The 22,396-nt window shown below is 50.5% G+C and overlaps 1 protein-coding gene across 1 annotated transcript; it reads right to left on the reverse strand.

Moving 5' to 3' along the window:
• Positions 1-6,303: 6,303 nt before the first annotated feature.
• LOC125540528 (pre-mRNA cleavage factor Im 25 kDa subunit 2) lies at positions 6,304-15,972 on the reverse strand. Its single transcript, XM_048704148.1, has 7 exons — positions 15,710-15,972; positions 14,070-14,115; positions 13,820-13,913; positions 13,654-13,727; positions 12,871-12,957; positions 12,676-12,786; positions 6,304-6,689 (listed from the first exon to the last, which is right to left on the reverse strand). The coding sequence occupies exons 1-7, from the start codon at positions 15,835-15,837 to the stop codon at positions 6,618-6,620; spliced, it is 612 nt and encodes a 203-aa protein (XP_048560105.1). The 5' UTR covers positions 15,838-15,972; the 3' UTR covers positions 6,304-6,617.
• Positions 15,973-22,396: the final 6,424 nt, after the last annotated feature.

Here is a 22,396-nt window from a genome sequence, read left to right on the forward strand (position 1 = left end):
GAAGAATATGCCATGCCTGTTTTGCTAACGAAACCAAATTAAACAACTCAAAATATTTGAAGCCAAGGTCTCCCATGCTATTTGGTTGTCTCATTGCCTCCCATGAAGCCCAGCTAGGCTTGTGTTTCCTTCCTTGCTACCCCACTAAAACTTTCGTATCAACATATTTGAATGTTCAGTAAGGCCGCGAGGTGACTTGAAACAGAACATAGAATAAAAAAAACTAACTTCACTAATACCTCTTTACCTCCACTTGACATTGTTTGTTCAATCCATCCTTGTACTCTACTCCATGGGTAGTCCTTGAGATACTTGAAGTCATCGTTTTTTGAGCACCCCACATCCGATGGCATTCATAAATACATTGCACTCAATGTATCATTTGGAACATGTAACAACCCCTTAACTTCATCTCTTATGCTATTTGGACACCCTTTGCTGAAGAAAATAGATGATTTGTCATAATTTATCCCGTGCCATGAAGCTCTGCAATAAGTGGTCAACAATTGGTTTATCTCATTAGCCCACCAGCACTAGGCCTAAAAAACAGCAGACTGTCATCAGCAAATAATAAATGGTTAACCGGCGCCGCCGAAGGGGACACCTAGGGTGCGTTTGGTTATCCGACGAGCGCTTGCTTAGCTTGGCCAAGCAAGGGAGCGATGGATTTGGTTCCTGAGCTAGCTTGCCTTGTTGCCAGCGGTTGCCTACTTTTTGTTCTATCGAGCAAGCAAGCCAAATCAGCTAGCCTCCGTCGGCAAGCCTAGCTTTGCCTAGCAAGGTAAACCGGCAAGGGATCCAAACGCACCCTTAATACCACTCAAGTTGGATGACTCATTGATAGATTTTAGGAGGCACAAAAGACCCTCTGCTACTATCAGGAATAGATATGGTGACCCTCTTGTAATTTCTTGCCATTGAACAAAATAGAAAATGTAATTGACCTCAAGATACTCATGACAATACGCACCCAATGCTCTGTGAAACACGGATTCAACATTATTGCTTGCAAGTAATCCCACTTCACCCTATCATATGACATCATCATATCTAGCTAGGGCGCAAACTTCTGTTTTTCTTTGCAGTATTCCTTTTCATGTAGTGCAAGCATTCATAAGCAGTGATTATGTTATCAGTAATAAGTCTACCTGGGGCGAACGCGTACTATTCTTCTGCTATTATCTCTGGCAACACTAGTTCCAGCCTATTGTATATGATTTTCGAAGCAATTTTATACAAAATATTGTACAATGAAATAGGCATGAACTATGACAGAAGGGTGGGATTTTTTACATTTGGTACTAAAACCAACATAGTCTCGTTAATACTTTCTACCGATTCAGTGCCATTAATAATCCTTAGAACTGCCTTTGTGACATCAGCCCCACATAACTCCCAATGTCACTGAAAGAAATGGGCTGGGAAGCCATCTGGCCCCAGCACCTTTGTTGGGAACATCTGGAATAACGTTGTTTTAACCACCTCCTGGGTGTAATCACCATTTCTGTCCCGTGTTACTCTATTGGTAATCATTCGTGCCAAGATAATCTACCTCCACATCTATATGATACTTTGAAAACCAACAACTTCCGTCTTTATTGAATCATTCCAAAAGGAGTTAAATGCATTGGCGGTGCTTGAACTTGCGAAGAAAGCACGCTTTGGTCACTGTACTTAAAAGTACATCCAATACGGTCACTGAATACGACAAGACGTGATTATACAGTCACTGTTCATCGTATGCCACTCATTGTTGCTCGATTTGACCACATGTTGACCAGTGGGAGGTGCTAGCTAGTGGTTGCGGGATGTTGCCCAATGTTTTTACAAGAAAATCCCTAGTTTGCTCTGTAATTCCTCCCATCTCCCTATCTCGTCGGCTTTGATCATAATGAAAGGGGAGGAGGGGATAGGTGGCGCAGGAAGAGGCGGGTGGAGGCAATTGTCGGCAGCAGCGCACCATCTCCGGTGCCAGTTCTTGGGGAAGGGTGAGACTCACCGCGGAGGCGTGCCGCATCTTGTCACTGAAGCTCTTTCGGCGGGATGTCGCTTGTTTGTCGATCCGATGGTGCTCCGGAGCCCAACTACAGTAAGCCCTCATGGTTCTTGCGCTATAATATCTAGGATAGAAATTTAGGTTTTGGCATTGTGGATGTTGAGTTTTTTAGTCAGTTATGGCCAGCTATAATTTGAAGATTTGGATAGGTTTTTGGACCAGGATTTGGGGGGTTTCGGTGTATAGGGTTTTGGGTTGGAAAAGTTTGTTGTTTGTAGGGGATTAAGACGTATATGCGCTATGTTTTGTTGGATGTAGAAACGGCTGAGTAGATTCTGGATCATACAGTGGTGGTATAGGGTTTTTGGTGTTAATAGGGTTTTTGGTGCTCAAAGGTGGTTGCTTGCCTGTGTTTCTGAGGCTCTGTTCTGTTGTGCTCTATTTTGATGTATGCAGGTAAGCGCAGCAAGAAGTTTTTAGTTCATTTTAACTATGTGGATATTTCTTGGGCAAGGTAGCAATTGTTCTTATCTCAATGGTCATGAACTATGGTATGATGAAGTTGATACAGATACTTGGTCTCCAATCATGATTGAACACCTAGTTGAGGAGATAGGATGGGAGATGGCAGGCAGGCTCAAGGTCTATTACTGCATTCCCATTATGTCAATCAAGAGGAATGTGTTGAGAGAAATCAGAGGAGATAGTGACACAGATTGGATGCTTACATTTGTGTCACTTGGCCATTACTCATTTAGTCTATATCTTGACCACGATGACAGTTTGAATGCAAACTTCACTGAGGATGATGTGGTCAATTTCCCAATAAGGCAGCTACCTCTAGTGATTAGTCGTTGCAAGATTAAATCAAATGAGCCAGAAATTGCAGATATGTTCAGCCTGAAGATGCAGATGTGGCACACCCAATTCCTAGCAAGTAGTGTATCCTCCAGATAATGCAGAAGATGATGATGATGATGTAAGCAAATTTGTGTTTACAAAAAGGGAAGTATCTTTTGGGAGCCAAGATGCAAGTATGGAGGAGCCAGCTGTGATGCAACCCACAATAGATCAAGTATGTACCGAATGTGAAGGTGGTAGAGCAAGAGAGTGCAAAAGGAGAAGCAGACAGTGCAACTCATCTGGAGGAGGCAATGATGAAATGGACGGAGTGGGCCGAGGTGTCCTCAAGACTGTATGGCCACCGGGGCACGTCGGGGAGAGGGCAGTGCATGGAGTGGCGGCGGCCGGCGGCGTTGGTCGGTTTAGTGAGATTAGATCACGGACGTGGTCTTTTTTCCTAGAGCTAACGATCATTGGGTTGTCTAGGATGGGGACGTTTGGGGGTAGTCTAATGGCAAAACATTTGATTTGAACCGTTGATCTGATTGGTAGACCATTGTTGTAACGTGGACACTTGGATGTGATTAAGTTGGTTTGATCACGTTTGCATTTTGTGGTGTGGCTGTAGGGGAGTGCAAAACGCATTCAATACAATCCAACATATAGCATTGACAGACGTAGATTATGGTACAGAACAAACAGCACTGAGAAACTAAGATGAGGAGGGTAATAACTAATAATAGGATCAAAACGGCAGCACTTCAAAAGCGTATCTCCAGAAGATTTGGCCATGAACACCACTCTGGCTGGGCATCAGTTGATCCACACTGGCCTGGAACACAGTCTTGAACTCTTGATCGCCGGCGGCAGCAACCCTACTGCAGGGACAGGAGGTGGCTGAGCTCCGGCAGCCGCATGCATGGTCTTCCGCCCGCCGTCGACGCAGGAAATCACCAGCTCGAAGCGAACGTGTGCCGGCCAGTTAATTTTCCTGCTCACGAGTAATCGTGAGTCATCCGGCCGGACTGCGTCGGCCTCGGACTCTCGGTCTCGTTAGGGATCCGGACTGCGTCCACAAAAGCGCACAGAGACAGCACGGGACGGCACAGATCGATCATGATCATGGCCATGGACCAGCTGCCCGAGGACCTGCTCGCCGACGTCCTCCGCCGCCTCCCTCCGCACGTCCTCGCCGCGGCGCGGTGCGTGCACAGCTCCTGGCGCGCCGCCGTCGACGCCCGCCGCCTGATGGACCCCCCACGCCTCCCGCTCGCCGGCATCCTCATCAACTGCCAAGGCCACGAGTTCACGCACCTCTTCGCATGCCCGCCCTCGCCGCCCTCGTCCGCGGCCACCGCCAAGTTCCTCCGGCGCCTTCCCGACCCGGGCTGTGACGTGCTCGTCAAGGACCACTGCAACGGCCTCCTCCTCCTGCTGGGCGGCTACGTGGTGAGCCCCGCCGCGCGGCGGGGGGCCGTGCTGCCGCCGCGACACCAAGGAGCCCTTCTTCCGCCACTATGACTACATCGCGTTCGATCCCGCCGTGTCGCCGCACTATGAGGTGTTCGCCGTCCCGGAGGTTCCTTGGAGCCGGGGGCCACGGGCGGCGGGGTGGGAGTGGCCGCCGTCGCCGATGCTCCTGCACGTGTACTCCTCCAGGACTAACAGGTGGGAGGAGAGGTCCTTCCGGCGGCAGGGGGAGGCCTTCGGGACCATCGCCGACGTGCCTTGGTCTCCCATGAACCAAAGACGCGCCGTCTACTGGCATGGACACCTCTACGTGCACCACCATTTTGTCATGAGGTACTACCCTTTTCTCTCTCTCTCTCTCTCTCTCTCTCTCTCTCTCTCTCTCTCTCTCTCTCTCTCTCTCTCTCTCTTCGAAATTGGACGGCGTTATCTGACGAACATTCGATGGGAGCGTCTTCCCAGTGAACGCGCAAACTTGCCATGCGTTTTCAAGTAATTGCCATGTGAAAATTTACAGAAATTGTCATGATCGATGGCGAAAATTGTCATGTCGCACAAAAAAATGGCAAGTTGTGCAGAGAATTCTCTTCCGTTAGATCATGATCCGATGGATCTAAGTGAGTTCGCTGGGAGGCCTTAAAAATATGACGTTTCCCAGATAACTTTAAGGTTGAAATTTGGCCTAGATAGGATGAATTCGGAGCTTCAACATCAATGGATGCTTGCCGATGCTAAGGGATTATCCTCTCTTTTTTTAGTAGAAAAACTGCCACTGAAATATCATTCGATCTATAAGATATGTATGTTTTTGAATTTGTAATTTTGTAACTACTACATATATTTGTTTATCTGCAGAATATCTTTGTTAAGTGGCAAGTACCAAGTAATCAAACCGCCCCAGGGTATTATTACCAAGGCCAAAGAAGTTCCACAACAACGACTCGGAAAATCGGAGAAAGGTGTGTATCTTGCATCAATCGCTTCTCATCGCTGGCTTCAAGTATGGATCCTCGACGAGGCTCGTGCTCCTACCGAGTGGGTCTTAAAGTATGAGACAGATCTTGTCCTTGGCCGTATGCAAGCAGATCTGAGATACAATCCGGATGCTCAGGGGTCTTGGATCATAGAAGATGTCAACGATAATCCCACTCGTGATAGATCTCCAGATTACAAAGAACAAGCTAAGCAGGAAAATAAGGATGTCCTTGGCACCAAAGATTTTTACATCCTTGGATTTCACCCTCATGAAGAAGTTCTCTTTCTGAGCGAGTCGTTGCAGAGAGGAATGGCCTATCATTTGAGTAGCTCGAAGTTCCAATACCTGGGAAACATGCGCCCGACACGCTACCATGGGTTTAGTGAAGGCTATGAATTCTTACGAAGTTCATTTCCATACACGCCATGCTTGACCGCAGAGTTCCCTATGGATAATTGATTCAGGAGCTCATCATGTGTTCCCAAACATCTCATAATGTGTTCCCACACAGTGGCTGCGATGGAGGCTCCTCAATATGCTACTGTATATTATATAATGGGGTGTGTAAGGGAGAAATTGCATAATGAAAATGTTCTTCTGGAATTTACTGGGTATGTCTAAGAGAGAAATTGCATAACTAAAATGGTTTTTATTATTTGAATATGTGAAGCAGACAACAGCAACGTTATGATCTCAGAACAAATTACAGATGCTTTTGGCATTTTGGTCACCTCTTTTTTTTTGAAAGGATTTTGGTCACCTCTTAGCTCAGCAAGGCAAACATCCACACCTACCGGTTGAAGGGCCGTGTAATGATCCATAGCCTACTGAACATGCGTGAACTTACACATGACCAAGGGCGGGCATTGAAAAAGGCTTACAATACCCTGTCAAAAACATTGAGAAAAGCTTAAAAGATTATGGTACACTGCCGAAAATAATAAGGAAGCTTGTAATTTGAAGGGGTAGCTCCTTACAAAACACTCCCAGTTCATCGGCGGACAATAGAAAGCGAGTATGAAGAGTTACTACAGCAGATCATGCAAATTATAAATACATACATTGGTACATATACACAAATAAATTAGAACACGGAACAACAACCACAAAATACACCACACATACAACACAGTTGAGATGTACTAACGGAATCGCAAAATGAACGACAAACATAGGTACATGTCTAGTTTTTAGACTAATAGTGCCGCATAATTCATGGAAACATGGTTACTGAGAAAACAAGTCATGCTAAGTCGATTAGCCAGTTTGATGTCGAAGAGACGCTCGGAGTGGGCTGCCGAAAGAGGCCTTGGGAACACTATCTCATCACCCTTATGAGCTCACCATGTTGAACTGGAACCTAGACAGCTGCTGCGGGATGGTGGAAATTACAGGTCCATACCGCTGCATCCAAATAGAAAACAGATTTCAGACTTTCATCACAAGAACCTTGATAACGGCACGATGTAATAATATAAGTCACAGAGCAAAATATAGCCATGCTTGAGCAAACTTTGTGTGGGGTATGAATTTCATTAAAAAAAAATGCATGTTACAGTCATCCTATCCCTATTGCCTGGTTAAACAGAAATAAAAATGGTAAAAACTGATGGTGCCAAAAAGAATCCAGATTGAAGTGGTTTCATAAATACAAGAGATGGATTCTTTCTCACAGAGATCAATTCAATAGTACCATCATTCATTTATGAGAAGAAAGACAAAAACAGTTGTATGGGGTCATATTCTTGTGATGAAAATTAATGTTAGACCTTTGAACCTGAGCATTGATAGTTGTGGATGACACTAGGAGAGTTGGGACAATTTTCGTTGGTTTATTTCTCACACAATGCCATGCCAACCTGAGGGGTTGGGGATACATACTTATAGGCTGCTAGCCAGTCAAGCATATGCTGAGATGCTACTAAGATGCCAGTCTAAGATGCTAGTCTAAGATGCTGGTCTAAGATGCTATCCTAACTGCCAGTCCTTGATGGTCAGGAACTCTATCCTAACTGCCACAAGGACCATGTGCTGCAGCCCCACAAAGACCCTAGTACACAGACTTATCCAACATTCTCCCCCTAAGTCTTGTACGTCGTCTTGTGGGAGTGTTGAATCATCCCGATCCTAGAGCAAAGCTCGAGGAACTTGACCCTCCCAAGAGGCTTGGTGAGCAGGTCTGCGAGCTGATCCTTGGTGTTGATGTAGCTCGCCTCGATGCTCCCTTCTTCCACACAGCTGCGGATGAAGTGATACCTCAGCCGGATGTGCTTGCTCCGTTCGTGGAACATGGGGTTCTTTGCCAGGGCCAGGGCGGACTTGCTGTCCACCAGGAGCTGCACCATTCTGGTGTCTTGAACGAGAAGATCACCAAGCAGTCGAGCGAGCCAAAGCGCCTGAGTGCAGGCGGTGGAGGCTGCTATGTACTCAGCCTCACAGCTGGACAGGGCCACCACCTGCTGCTTGACTGATTGCCAGCTCACGAGACACTTGCCGAGGAAAAGGAGAATCCCGCTCGTGCTCTTGCTGGTGTTGATGTCGCCGGCGTGGTCGCTGTCGCTGTACCCGACGAAGTGTGCTGCCCCCGGACACCTAGGATAGTGGAGGCCGTGGTGAGGGTCCCTGCTATGTAGCGGATGATCCTCTTCACTGCCTGTTGGTGTTCCGACGTCGGTCGCTCCATGAACCGACTGACGTAGCCGACGGAGAATGCTAGGTCCGGCCGTGTGTGGGTGAGGTAGCGAAGGCTCCCCACAAGGCGGCGGTACTGCGTAGCATCCACTTCCTCCGTCGTGCTATCGCGGCTTAGTTTCAGCCTCTCCTCCATCGGAGTGAGAGCTGGATGACAGCCGGTGAGCCCAGCTAGCTCAACGATGCGCTTGGCGTAGGCGGACTGTCGAAGCGCGATCCCGGAGTGATCCTGGTGCACCTCAATCCCTAGATAGAAGGAGAGGAGCCCCAGATCACTCATCTGGAAGGTGGCCTTCATGTCTTCCTTGAATGCCGCTACTTCTGCATCTTTGGTGCCGGTGATCACCAAGTCGTCAACATAGACGCCCACCAGCAGGGCATTTCCTCCACTGCCCCGTCGGTAGACAGCGGCATCATGCGGGCTTTGCTCGAAGCCCATCTTCTTTAGCGTGGAGTCCAGCTTGGCGTTCCACGCCCTAGGTGCCTGCTGTAGGCCATAGAGGGCCTTGCGCAGGCGGAGTACCTTGCCCTCCTGGCCGGGAATCGCAAAACCCGGTGGCTGATGCACGTAGACTTCCTCCTTCAAGTCACCGTTGAGGAATGCCGACTTGACATCCATGTGATGGACACGCCAGCCCTCCTGGGCAGCCAGCGCAAGAAGAAGTCGCACGGACTCCATCCGTGCCACGGGAGCGAAGGCGTCGTCGAAGTCGACTCCTTCCTGCTGCAAGAAGCCTCGGGCCACCAGGCGAGCCTTGTGCTTGATGATGGCGCCGGCTCCATCCCTCTTCAGCTTGAACACCCACTTAAGGGTGATTGCGCGGTGACCACGGGGGAGGTCAGCGAGCTCCCAGGTGCGGTTTTGCTCGACCGCATCCATCTCCAACTGCATCGCGGCGCGCCATGCCGCATCTCTCTCGGCCTCTGCAAAGGACCGTGGTTCGCCGTCCTCACACGCGAGTTGTAGCTGCGCCTCTAGGTCACGTGGCATCGGTCCCGGCACCAGCTGGTCGCCGAGTAGATCATCCATCATGCGATACCGCAGCTGTTCGCCTCCATACCACGCGTCGACCCGCTCCTCGTCGTGAGTGAGCGGGGAAGCGAACTTCATCGGGTTGTGCTCTGCGTGAGCTGGTGCTGATGAAGACGAACCCGGAGTGGCGACTGTCGGGGCTGGAGTATGCGGCGTCGCCAGTTGTGGTGCCGTCGGCGTAGCGGGCACCGGAGTCGATGTAGTTTTGGGGGCCGGGGTAGACGTGCCTGGCGGAGAGGAGCTGCTTGCTCCCCCGGCTTCCTTGAAGTGAGCGTACTCGACAATGAAGTCATCATACGTCGGCGTCGCGCCGTCGTCCACCGCCTTGTCCCATTGCCACCCTCGCCCTTCGTTGAACACAACGTCTCGCGCCGTGCGCACACGCTGTGTCTTTGGGTCGAGGATGCGGTAGGCCTTTGAGCCCTCCGCGTAGCCGATGAAGACTCCCGGAGTGCTCCTGTCGTCGAGCTTGCCGATGTGGCCAAGCTCCTTAGCGAACGCAAGACAGCCAAAAACCCGCAAATGGGAGACCGCCGGCTTCCGCCCATGCCAGGCCTCATACGGTGTCCTGCCGTCGAGTGCCTTAGTAGGCGAGCGGTTGAGGATGTAGACGGCCGTCAGCACCGCCTCTCCCCAGAAAACAGCCGGCATCCCTCGCTGCTTGAGGAGAGCCCGAGCCATCCCCACAACCGTCTGGTTGCGCCGCTCGATTACTCCGTTTTGCTGCGGGCTGTACGGCGCGGAGTAGTAGCGCTGGATGCCCTCATCGGTGCAGTACGACGCGAATTCAGCCACCGTGAATTCGCCACCGTTGTCAGTGCGCAACACGCGCAATTTGCGGCCGCTCTCCGCCTCCACACCAGCCTGCGCGCGCCTGATGGCGTCCGCCGCTTCCCCCTTGTTGCCGAGAATCATCGCCCACATGTAGCGAGAGAGATCGTCGACGAGCAGCAGGAAGTAGCGTCGACCTCCTGGTGTGGCTGGCGTCACCGGGCCGCACAAGTCTCCGTGCACGAGCTCCAGCTTCTCCTTGGCCCGAAAACTCGCCTGTTGGGGAAAGGGGAGTCGTCTCTGCTTCGTCAGTACGCAGATGTCGCAGAACTGCTCCACATGGTCGAGGCATGGCAGGCCTCGTACCATCTCCTTGGCACTTAGACGCTTCAGGGCCTCAAAGTGAAGGTGCCCAAAGCGCTCATGCATTGCCATGCCTCGTCGTCCCGACGGACAGCGAGACAGACCGGTTGTGCCACCTGCACATCAAGGACGTAGAGTCGATTTCCACCTTTGGGTACCTTGGCGAGAAGGCGACCCTGGCAATCCCAGATGCGTAGGACCCCATGCTCAATCAGCACGCGTGAGCCGTTCTCATCCAGCTGTCCCAAGCTGATGATGGAGTTCCTTAGCGCGGGGATGTAGTAGACACCGGTGAGCAGTCGGTGCTCTCCCGTCTTGGTGGTGAAGATGACGGAGCCGACGCCCTTAATTTCCACAGCGGAGGCATCCCCAAACTTGACGGAGCCTCGCGCATCGGAATCGAGCTCGGCGAAGAATTCCCTTCGACCGGTCATGTGGTGGGTGGCTCCGGTGTCAAGGCACCACCCCGTAGTCTTGTCCTTGCCGGAGGCATCGCCGAGAAGAGCGTGTGCCTTTGGCTCGTCGAGGTGGATGAGAGCTTTTGCGACTGGTGTCGCTGAAGATAGCTCAATGCTTGCATGCGCCATGAACAGAGCCGTCTCCTCCTCCTTCGCCTGTGCGACGTGAGCCTGGCCTTGTCGTGGTTGCCGACACTCATTGGCCCAATGGCCAAACCGGCCACAGTTGTGGCAGCTGTTGTCTTGTGCCGGCTTGGGCTTGCCAGCGGCGCCGTCCTTGGCGCCTCCGCGGGCGTCCCCTTCGGCACGTCCTTGTGCCCTGCCCGGGGGCCCTCTTCGCGTCTTACGCTGCTTGCCACGCTTGCGGCCGCCCGTCGTGGAAGAAGGCTCCCCCTTCTTCCTGTCACCAAGGCTGGCATCCCACGGCTCCCGAGTTAGGAGCAGCTTCCCGCCGGTGGTGATGGGCCCCGAGGAAGGTTGTGGCTCGTCGGTGTCGACGACCTTGAGGCGACCTATCGCCTCCTCGATTGTCATCGTGGAGAGGTCCAGCAAGGACTCGATCAACCGAGCCATCTGCTTGTACATCTCGGGGATGCACCGAAAGAGCTTCTCGACAGCTCTCTCCTCGGTGTAGGTGGCATCACCAAACTTCACCAACTTCTGCAGCTGAGTGTTGAGATGGAGAGCAAAGTCATCAACGTCCTCACCTGGCTTGAAAGCCAGGCTCTCCCACTCCTTACGAAGTGCCTGCAAAGTGGACTTGCGAGCACGGTCGCTGCCGATGCGTGCCGCGGCGATGGCGTCCCAAGCTTCCTTGGCAGTCCGCTTGCTGGAAAGCGAGAACTGCATCTCGGGCGGGACTGCGGCGATGAGGGCGTCGAGCGCCCGTCGGTCCTCTTGGTGGTCGACGTTGCTGTCCTGGACTGCCTCCCACATGCGCCGCACCTGGAGCCTGACCTTCATGATCCCGGCCCACTCGACGTAGTTGGTTTTAGTGAGGGTAGGCCACCCAGCACTGGGACCAACATCCCTGACCACAGTCCGGACCTCGTAGAGGCCGCGGTCCTGGTCGTTGCAGCCGCCGTCGCGGTGCGCACCTCCACCTGGAGCGCGGGCGTGCTCGGCTGCCCACTGCGCCGTCCGCTCTTGCGCCACTTTGGCGCGGTCTGCGTCAGCGCCGTCGTCCGCAGGCGCAGAGCTGCTGGAGCTGTCGGAGCCGCCGCGGAGTGCTTTGGCATCCGCCGTAGCCTCACGTGCTGCGTCTGCTGCTGCTGCTTCTAACTCCGCCTTGGCTGCTTCTACCTCCGCTTTGGCTGCTGCCAGCTCCGCTGCAGCCAGCCTTGACACCCTTGCTGCCGCAGCAGCTGCTGCTACAGCTGCTCGTTCACGCTCCTCTGCCACGGCGCGCTCGGCCTCCTGCCGGCGCCGCATGCTCGAGGTAGCCGTGTGCTGAGAGCGACCTGCAGACATGGCTCACTGCAGGGGGGCTGTTGCGTGAAGAGGAGGCTGTTGAAGACGAACTGCTGCTCGACAGTCCGGAGGGAGGAAAGTAACCAGGGGCAGACGGAGCAGCTACTGCTACCGACTTGGGTTGCTCGCAGGAAATGCTCAGGGTACAAGATAACGAGGCTCTGATACCACTTGTTAGACCTTTGAACCTGAGCATTGATAGTTGTGGATGACACTAGGAGAGTTGGGACAATTTTCGTTGGTTTATTTCTCACACAATGCCATGCCAACCTGAGGGGTTGGGGATACATACTTATAGGCTGCTAGCCAGCCAAGCATATGCTGAGATGCTACTAAGATGCCAGTCTAAGATGCTAGTCTAAGATGCTGGTCTAAGATGCTATCCTGACTGCCAGTCCTTGATGGTCAGGAACTCTATCCTAACTGCCACAAGGACCATGTGCTGCAGCCCCACAAAGACCCTAGTACACAGACTTATCCAACAATTAAAACATGTCACTGGAAATTTATTAAGGCATACATATCTAGACACACTCGAGGGATGAATACAATGTTTCTAAACATCAAGGAAAGCTAACATTCAGCATGGGGGAGTGCCACTTACCTGAACATTGTCATAGAGTTCAAACAGTGGAACAGCAAGTAGCTTCAAGTTCCTTGGAACAGCGAAATACTCTCTTTCAGTTAGATGAACAATGAAAAGCTTCTTGCATTCCTGTTCATCACATTGGTCGTTTTCATTATCTAATCCCAAATCCCAACAATAGATGGTAAAAAAACCTCTTAAGCAAGAATGTACCTTGGGCTTGGTTATATGTGGAGGGCAATAAGGATACATTACGGTTTCAAAGTTTGGCCTCCACCAAACAGCAACACACTCACCAACCTGTAAGTGAAAAACACATTACAGCTTTATAGGAATGGATACGGTTTACATTACGCAAGGTCTACGTTAACAAACATCTTATAGCAACAAAGTGAGCATGCTGTCAATAGGACAGGAACCCAAGATTACTGTAAGAAGCTAGACACGCAAGTTCATGCTGATTCAACGTATTTAATACTTTGGTAAGTAAAGACTACAGGTCAGTGTTGCATGTCTTCTACAGATGTCCACTTCGAATATTGTTTCATAAGCATGTGGACACAGGAAATTATGCTGGGGTGATGATAGGTGGTTCATGTTTTAAATAGTGGAAATTGTGATAGCGATTTCTGTAGAGCTATATAATGTTAATGACATGCTATATAATGTTAATGACACTTAGCACCCATGTCACTGTTCCATTTAGGCACAGCCACAACATAGTACATACAGAGCTATATAATGTTAATGACATGCTATAAATTTTTCCTCTCGGACACAGGACATGCCATAAATATGACTGTTATAGATGGGTCAAAGAACCTGAAATAGCAGTTCAGTCTTTTATTTCTTCCGGATGTAGATAGTCTTCAGTGCAGTTGGATTAACTATGATTCAGTAAGGTACAAAGTGACCAGTTCCAACATAATTATGCGAAATGATATGGCCATTGACCAATAGCAAAAAAGGAACTGAACTTCTCTCGGACTCAAATACCTGCCAGTTAGGTGGAAAGGAAGGTGAGTTCACTGCAAGTTTGCTGCACAACTTTCTTTTCAGGCCCTCAATTTCTGTAGAATTCAAGTCACATAAGCAAACAGCCAAAGCAGATGGCCCCATGTACGAAGAACAAAATAGAAGAGTGAAGCAACAGAAAACTCACCATTTTCTCCAGGCTTCAAACGTCCACCAGGAAGTTTGCAAAACGTGTTCCCAATTTGCAATAACAGTATGTGGGGGTGATTGTGCTCTTGCACCTGAATAGGATAATGCAAGTGAAAATTTCAGTTTATTTGCCAAATTAATGCATCCACTGAACAATTGTTACTGCAGGAAGTTTGCCAACAATTGGATGTCTTCAATCACAAAAATGTATATGAACATAATGATGAGATTGAAGAATAGAAACATACCAGTAGGATTGCTTCAACACTTGTCCGCATTCCTTCTTTCATGTAGCTGCCATTCCAAAGTAATTAGTAAGTTGATCCATTTGACAGGACAAGGTGAAGAAACATATGTAGCAAAGAAGCCAAACTGTTCACAGGGTACTTAAGACACAAAATAGAATGAACATAAACCTGCAACCAATTGAAGAACCACCGAAGCTTCTATATGTATTTCCTTTATGATACACATTGACATGACATTCCAGGCCAGTTTACAAACAAATTATCATGCATAACTACTTGTTACATAGTGCATCATAATTCCAAGTTACATCCTTGGCAAAAAAAAGGATCTACCAGGCACCAGAACCCTTCTAGTTCCTCTGCTACACACCTATTACAGAACCTACACAAAGTAATACAACCACGAAACAAGAGGGAGTAGTTAACCTCAGGAACTAGATTGCTCAGCATTTCTGCTGTTATTTCAAGCCAGCACCAGCTTACAACCCGCAACAGAAAGCCATCGAACTAACAAAAACACATATTTTAACATACAGACAGATTTACATAACACTCTGTTTTCATCAAGTAATTTCCACAGTAGCTAAATCCAAGCTAAATAAAAGCAGCATTAGCATGCAACAATTTGGTCTTCTCCCAATAATGCTCCATGGTATAATCCGACATAAGGAACCATTAATTACATAATGCTCCGTGATTACAAGTGAAGTTGTTAAAAATATCAGCCAAGCACCATAATTATTGCAGTTCCCCTCCTAAGCACATCTAGTAAAGGAACTACACAAAGTAATGTAACTACGAAAGGAGAGGAAATAGTCGACCTCATAAACTAGATTGGTCAGCATTTCTGCTGCTATTCCAAGCCAGCACAGCATACAACCATCAACAGACAGCCATCAAACTAACAAAAACACCGATATTAACATACAGACAGATCCACATAACACTGGGTTTTCATGAAGCAATTTCTGCAGTACCTAAATCCGAGCTAAAAAAGAGCAGTCTTAGCAACATGATGTTCAAAATTTGACTAAAGATATGCAACAATTTGGTCTTGTCCCAACAATACTCCATGGTACTCTCAGTCTCTGACACAAGGAACAATTTGTAACATAAAGCGCGATAATTACAAGTTACGTCGTTACAATGAACAAAATCTGCCAAGCACCATAATTATTGCAGTTCCCCTGTTAAGCACATCTAGCAAAGACATATAACCCTGAAACGAGAGGCAATAGTCAACCTCGTAAACTAGATTGCTCTGCATTTCTGCTTCTATTTCAAGCCACCACCAGCTTTCAACCCTGAATAGATAGCCAAAAATCCAACCAAAATTCACATACCAACACACAGATCTAGGTTTCCATGAAGCGATTTCCACAGTACCTATATCTGATCTGAGCTAATACAAAGCGTTCAGGCGGAGTAAATTTCAAATTTTGACTAAAATACTAAACGATTTGGCCACCTCCAGACATTCCCTCATGGAACTCTCCAGCGCAGGGGGGCTCTGCTGATGAACTCGAAATTAACGACGGGGATCTTCGACCCGGGATAATCTGAGCTCCAGCGTTTAGGGCTTCGGGCGAGAGCGGGTATGGAGCGGATCAGGAAGGCGAGGGACGGGGAGGCGCACTTACTTGACCTTCATGCGGGCGAGGCGGTCGGCGACGGAGGTGTCCTTCTCCATCTTGGGCTCCTTGGTGCCGAACGTGTAGTTGGCGAGCGGGTACACGTTCACCACCGACGACGTCGAGGCGCCCACCATCTCCTCCGCTTCGATTCGCGGGGCGCTCGCGGTTTTCTTCTCGGGCTCCGGTGGTCGCCGGTGGTGGCGGCGGCGGGGGAGGAGAGGCTGGTGGTGGGGGGTGGGGTCGGGTCGGGTCAGGTGGGCGTCTCGGTCGCTGCCTGGGCTCGGTCGGTTTCGTGATATACAGACAGGCCCACTTCCTTCCGTCTACAGCCACGGTTTGGTCTGGATTTGTATAGATATAAATGCATTTTTCTCTTCTGTTTCTTTAATATTTTTGTTTCCCTTACATTGTATGCATATGGACATTTTTCTACGTACAATTAATTCTTTGGCCAGTACTCTGCGCCGGCGCACCGGCCCAAATTTGGGCCGGTCTGCTGCCGAGCATTGGATCTGCAAAGGTGAACGGATGAGATTGTCGATGCCAAGTCATCTTCTTCCTTCCACGCACGCGCAAACAGAAAAAATGGATCTACGCCGTCCAGCCTCTTCGTGCTCGCCCTTGGCTGCCGCGTTGGAGCTCGCCAGGGCCGCTCGCTGTTGCAACTCGCCGGGGACGCTCGCCACCACAGCTCGCCGGAGACGCTCACCATATGCAGCTCCGCCGAGCCGGTCAAAAAGAAAAGGACGTCCCTAGTTCCGTGGGGCCGGGCATGTCTTCCTCCTCATGGTTGCAGGACCGTCGAGAGAGAGTTCTAGCATCGTCACAGCCCGCCACCGTACTCGCCACGCGCCCATCACATCACCACCATGCAGCTCCGTCGCCGCCGCTCGCCATTGTTAGCTAGCCGTTCTCCATTCTAAGCTTTTTTAGAAGCACGTTGCAGCCTTTCTCGACGCTGGTTGTAGCAAAATCGACCTCACCGACTCCAGCAAACGCCCCTGCTCGTCATAACATGACCATATGGTTGTAGCATTCTGTGTCACCGGTTGTACCAAAAGTGTACGCCGATAGTAGCAAAAATCCGTCGACGATTGCAGCAAAAATTCATCTCGTCGTCGGTCACAGCTCCGCCATGATGGATGTACCAAAATCCATCGCCGGTAGTACCAAAATCCAACAACGGTTGCAACAAAAAAAGCCACTACCGTAGTAGGTCGTAGCTCCGCCGCAATGGATGTAGCAGATCCGGCGCCAGTAGTAGCAAAAAATGGCAACGGTTGAAGCCTTTTCACATAGCGGTTGAAGCTTTTTCCGGCGTCGCTCGTAAGATATTTTCCATGGTTGAAACTGTTTTCCCACCCCATTGAAGCTTTTTCCCATGGTTGAAGCTTTGTCTTTCGCCTATTGAAGTTTTTTTACACCCGGTTGAAGCTTTTGCTGCGCAAATCGAAGATTTTTTGCATGGGTTGAAGCTTTTTTTGTTTATTATTTTTCATGGTTGAAGCTTTTTTTTTATGTTGGTTGAAGCCTTTTTCCTTGCCGCTTGAAGCTTTCAACATTATGCATGTTGCCGATCGGAACACGCCTTATTTCTGGTAGCAAAAATCCACGCTGGATGCAGCTATTTTGTCGGTCGGTTCCAGCTCAAATCCACGCTGGTTGCAGCACCGGTCGCCTCTCATTTGAAGCTCGTTGTTGAGCTCCACCTCGCCGCTCGTAGCATATAGTCTCGCCGGTTTTTCAGCTTCCGAGATGGCCGGTTCCAGCGTTTTGGCCTGCATGTTGTAGCAAAAATAGATGTTGGTTCCGGCATCGCAGCAGCGCAGGGCGCCCCCCTGTCGTCGTGTCCATCTCCGATGAGAGATGGTCGTCGGGGATCACGGGATTCAGGGCGAGCGTTGGCCATCATAGAGAAAGGAAAAGGAGGAGGGAGATTGAGGGCGGAGGGGGGGGGAGGAGGAGGGTCGCAGCAGCGAAGGCAGTGCTGTGGGACAGGGGACCGGAGTTGTGGCGACGCCGGTGGTGCAGGAGGGAAACGGAGTTGTGGGGATGGGCGTGGGGGAGCTGAGCGATGGAGAAGGAAGATGGATATGTGCTGCAGCAGATAAGGGAAGGGGTGCGCTGTTTCTGGTCGCATGATTACGATCCATCTGCGGCTTGCGTGAGACCTGTGTAACGGTTCGGCCGGTGCCCGGATGGAAACGTTTCCCTAATTCTTTTATGTTCCAGCCTCACGCAATACAAAAATATTTCAATTCATAATTTCCAGTTACAGAATTCAGATTTAAAGATAGCATATGGTCCAAATGCATGAAAAAAACATGGTGAACCCCATTGAAAAGGGTATTTGCGAGGGGACGCTCCCACGACGCGCGTCGTGGGACGAGACCTTGTCGCCGCCGCCGCCGAAGAACCCACCTCCTCCGCTCCTCGCTCCATGGCCGCCGCCCGAGGGCGCGACTGGGAGAAGCCTAGTTGGCGTCGGCGCCGGCGGGGCAGCTTCTCCTCTTCGCTTGGCTGCGGGTGGCACGGGAGGGCGCATCTAGGCGGAGGCGAGGCGCGTGTGTGGCGGCATGGCAACCGAGCAATGTTGCCTGGTCGTGGTGGCTACGTGGGCGGCTACGTGTCCGCGAGGGTGGCCGGAGGGCGCTAGCGGCCATGGCTGGGCGTGCCCATATCTGGCTCCTGGTGTGCCTCGGGAGGCTCGGGCTCGACGGCAACTGGGCTGGTTCGGCTCGCGTGGGAGCCCGGCTGGCGATGGATTTGGTTGCCGCTGCACCTCGGGGTTGGTTTTGCGGAACATGGTGGCGGATGGCGCCGGATCGGACGCGTGGTTCCTGGCGGATGGTGCGTGTGGGGCAGTTGCTCGGTGTGGTGGCTGCTCTAGTCATGTGCGGTGGCGGCACGGTGAGGTTTGGCTTCGTGGCGACCTTCCCGTGACGTGTCGGCTACATGGTGGTTCGGCAGTCTCGGCTCCGGCACTGGCTCGTCTACGGGCGGATCGCTTGGCAGATCAGCTACAACAGTGGCTGGCTCGTCCGCTTGGCAGATCCACTTCGGTCGGGCGCTAGTTTCGTCGAAGGTTGGCCTGCTCCTAGCTATGGTCCATGGCTCATCTCGCGCCTGGTGCTGCAGGACCGAGAAAGTCTCACGCCCGACAGTAGGACCATGCTCGTCTCGCGCCCGAGGCTGTAGGTCGGATCGAGGGAGGCCAGGGCCGGCCTATTGGGTCTCGGCGCTAGGGCCGCCCAGGGGTGCGAAAGGCGGGGCCTTTCCGCTCGTCTCTTTGGTTGGGGTAGCGGCGGGTCTCGGGTGAGGTGGTGTCAAGGTCTTGGATGTCGAGGTGATGGGCCTACTGGTGGTAGCGCGGTGCTCATGGGCAGAGACCGTGGCTTGGTGCTGCCCGGTGGCCATGATCGTGTGGCGGCGTGGTACCCGGGGTGCGGCATTCGGTGGCGGTGAGTGTTCACCTGGGTGAAAACCTGTTATATCTTTGAACGGACCGGCAGCGGCGAAGCTCATTTCCCTTCTTGAAGGCGTCGTCGCGGCTCTCATTGCCCGTCGTGTTAGTCCAGGGGAAACTCTGATCCTCGGATCGGGCGATGGTGGCGCTCCGGTGTCGTAACCTTTCTGAAGACGCCGTCTTGGAGCCTACGGTTCGTCGTACGTGGCTTCATCCCTTTGCATCATGGGTGGTGTTGTTGCGCTCAGTGCCTATTTATCCTGCCTGGGATGTGTGCGTATGTTGTGATGGCGTGCGTTTGCACCGGGTGTTGATGATCGTTGCTTTATATATAAAACGAGATCAAAGTGATGTAGGGTGGAACCCTAGATGGCCAATCTTTCACGAAAGGAGCGGATCCCTACGAGGAACACGAAGAACACGAGGGGGGAAACGTGGGGAAACACAAGAGAAACACTCAAGCAACAAGAAATAGATCACACATGCGCTAGATCGATGAACACAAAGGAAGATACATTGATCCAAAGTCAACAACGGACGATACAAACGGTAACTGGTTCTTCTCCGTGAGGAGGTCTTGAATCCACGGGAGGATCTTCCCTTAGAAAGGGGGCTTGAATCCAAAGGTATCTTCTCCGTAGAGGCCGCGGTCTCTCTCGTGGAGTAGATCCGATATGGATGAGCGTAGCTCTATTTCTCAAATGAGCTATCACAACGCTAACCCTAACTAGGAGGTGGAGGAGTATATATAGTCTAGGCGAATGGAAGGGTAAGTGGCTTCGGCCCAACACACGGGCGGGCGTACAGGCGTCGGACGTCCGACAGGTACCGGACGTCCGGTGGCTCGCGAGGGTCCGGTCATCCGGTTCATGTCGGACGTCCGGCGAATTGGCTCTGGACAGGTGGTGTCGGACGTCCGGTCAGCGTCGGTCGTCCGGGCGTTGGAGAGTGTCGGACGTCCGGTGTCTGGCGGTCGTTCGGACGCTGGGAGTCATCGGACGTCCGGTGGCTCCGGTCGTCCGTAGATTCGGCTCGGGTCCTCAGGGGTCGGACGTCCGGGCTGGGCCGGTCGTCCGGTGGCTGTAGCTTCGCGCAGCTTCTTCTCTCGGTCCTTGTACTTGGCGCCCTCGCTAGTTGTTCCGTTGGATGTGGTGACTTCGTGGCTTTGCTCCAAGTACCTGATCATGCATAGAACACACGTTGGAGGTAGCAGCCATATCTCACATGTAGAAAGTGATGGTTCGGAGAGGAGTGAGTTCACCTTGTGTCCAATGGCATATGTGCAAGGTCTCGTCATATGTCCACTTGGGGTTTGGAGAGTAGTCGGAGTGTACATGGGGATGAACGTGGGATGCTCCGCATCATCTCCCCTCCCTTGGGAAAGATCCGACCTCGGATCGTGATCCTCATCACCATGGAAACGGTTGCCGTAGACGGACTTGTAGTTGGACGAAGTTGAAGACATGGCGCAATCCAAGTAGTCCAAGGTGTCGCTGGAGTGATAGACATGCAAAAAGAGCAAACGCAAGCAACACTCGGAAATACAATGGTTAGTGCACACAAAGTGTCCATCATGTAAGAATGAGTCCGTGCAACAAGATTGATCATGACAAGGTGCATGAAGCTTATCCAAAAGATATGGAAATGTAGGCACAACATTCATGGTAGCAAAAGCAAGAATATGATGAATGCAACCACGGTGCAAAATGATGTCATAGTGAGACGGTTTATCAAAAGCATGAATATGGCAATGGATGCTCAATATGATGTGATCATGCAATTGATGGTAGGCAATAAGATCATGATGTATGAATATGCCATCAAGGTATACCACAACAAAGTTGCTAATGAAATGCACAAGCTCATATATCATGGATGACATGGGAAAACAAGATGAACAAGGCAATCATGATGTGAGTCAATCCATGCATAAGATGCAAATTTGTCATAAGATGCAAATATGGAGGTGTTGGTATACCAATGCTCGATGTTGTGGCATGAGTGGAGGTTCGAAGGTGCATTTAATAAATCCGAGCGCTCCTCAATGCGAAGGTCCATCGAGCCAATCTTCAATGTCGGTCCTCCATCCAATAGGTGCAACATGTAGACAAAAAGCAGGAGACAATAATGAAAGAATGACCCATCCAATATGCGTATCTGAGGATGGCTCAAAGGGAAGGAGTTCACCTTTAGGAGATTGTCGCAAACGTTGGTGTTGCACATCATGTATGCCTTCACATGACCAAATTGTGTCATGACGGTATCACCTTGTGAATCCTTCAACATGAAAGAACATGACAAACACTCGGAAAAACAAATGAGGTTAGCGGAAAACCTATCATTCATGCGGTAAAATACCCAACAAGTGAATGCATCATGCTCATCATAAGAAAGGACAAGGGAGCATTTCATAGTACGGAGGCATATGATGTGAGAACAACCAAATAGAATAGGCACAAGCAAGCAAGCATGCATCACAAGATGTGTCATGTGAGAGGCATGAACATATACGTCATCAACCCAAGAAAGCAAGCCATAATGGAACATGGGTGATGCGACAAAGCAAGCAATCATGGTGATCAATTCAAGCAAGCTAGTAGTGCGAAGATGCAACATACTAGAAGAAATCATGGCAAGCATGTCATGGGTGCAAATAGTGTGCATGAATAATTCACATGACATAGCACAAGCATGAAAGCAAGATATGAGCAAAATAGCATCAATAGCATGGGGCACATGATAAACATGGCAATAGCAACAAGGATCTCCACCAAGCATGCAAATACACATAGGAGTAGCATAATGGTGAATCATGGGTAGATGCAAGCAAGGGTCACAATTGCATGGCAAAGGCATAGGAGTAAAAATAACATGCAAAGTGAACACGGAAAAATGAGCATAAGGTGACAAGTGGTAAATAGCCCATAGCCGTGTGAGAGACAAGTAAAAGAGATGCGCGTAGTCCTTGCGCAAAAGGAATGGTGGGAATGAAAGTCCACGGGATCCCAAGTCATCATTGCTCTCAAGAGCTCGTTTCGTCAACTCATGGGATTGAGAAGTTGACGAGTATACGTGAATACCTACACAAAACAAAGACAAAGGGAAAATTGTGTGTGTGTGGTAGATGTACACATCATCCATCATGATGCGCACGTGCTTGTGTTGGTTAGCACAAAATAGCCAATGCTCGAATAAATGATATGCGTGATATAGAAACATGTCATCCA

This window comes from Triticum urartu, chromosome 2 (genome assembly GCF_003073215.2).
Source record: "Triticum urartu cultivar G1812 chromosome 2, Tu2.1, whole genome shotgun sequence".
Classification (NCBI taxonomy): Eukaryota; Viridiplantae; Streptophyta; class Magnoliopsida; order Poales; family Poaceae; genus Triticum; species Triticum urartu.

Coding starts and splice junctions, on each gene's coding strand:
- LOC125540528 (XM_048704148.1), bottom strand. CDS start 15,837: ATGGTGGGCGCCTCGACGTCGTCGGTGGTGAACGTGTACCCGCTCGCC. Junction 13,914..14,069: donor GTGTTGAAGCAATCCTACTG/GTATGTTTCTAT, acceptor TATCCTATTCAG/GTGCAAGAGCACAATCACCC. Junction 6,690..12,675: donor AACTCTATGACAATGTTCAG/GTAAGTGGCACT, acceptor ATTTGGATGCAG/CGGTATGGACCTGTAATTTC.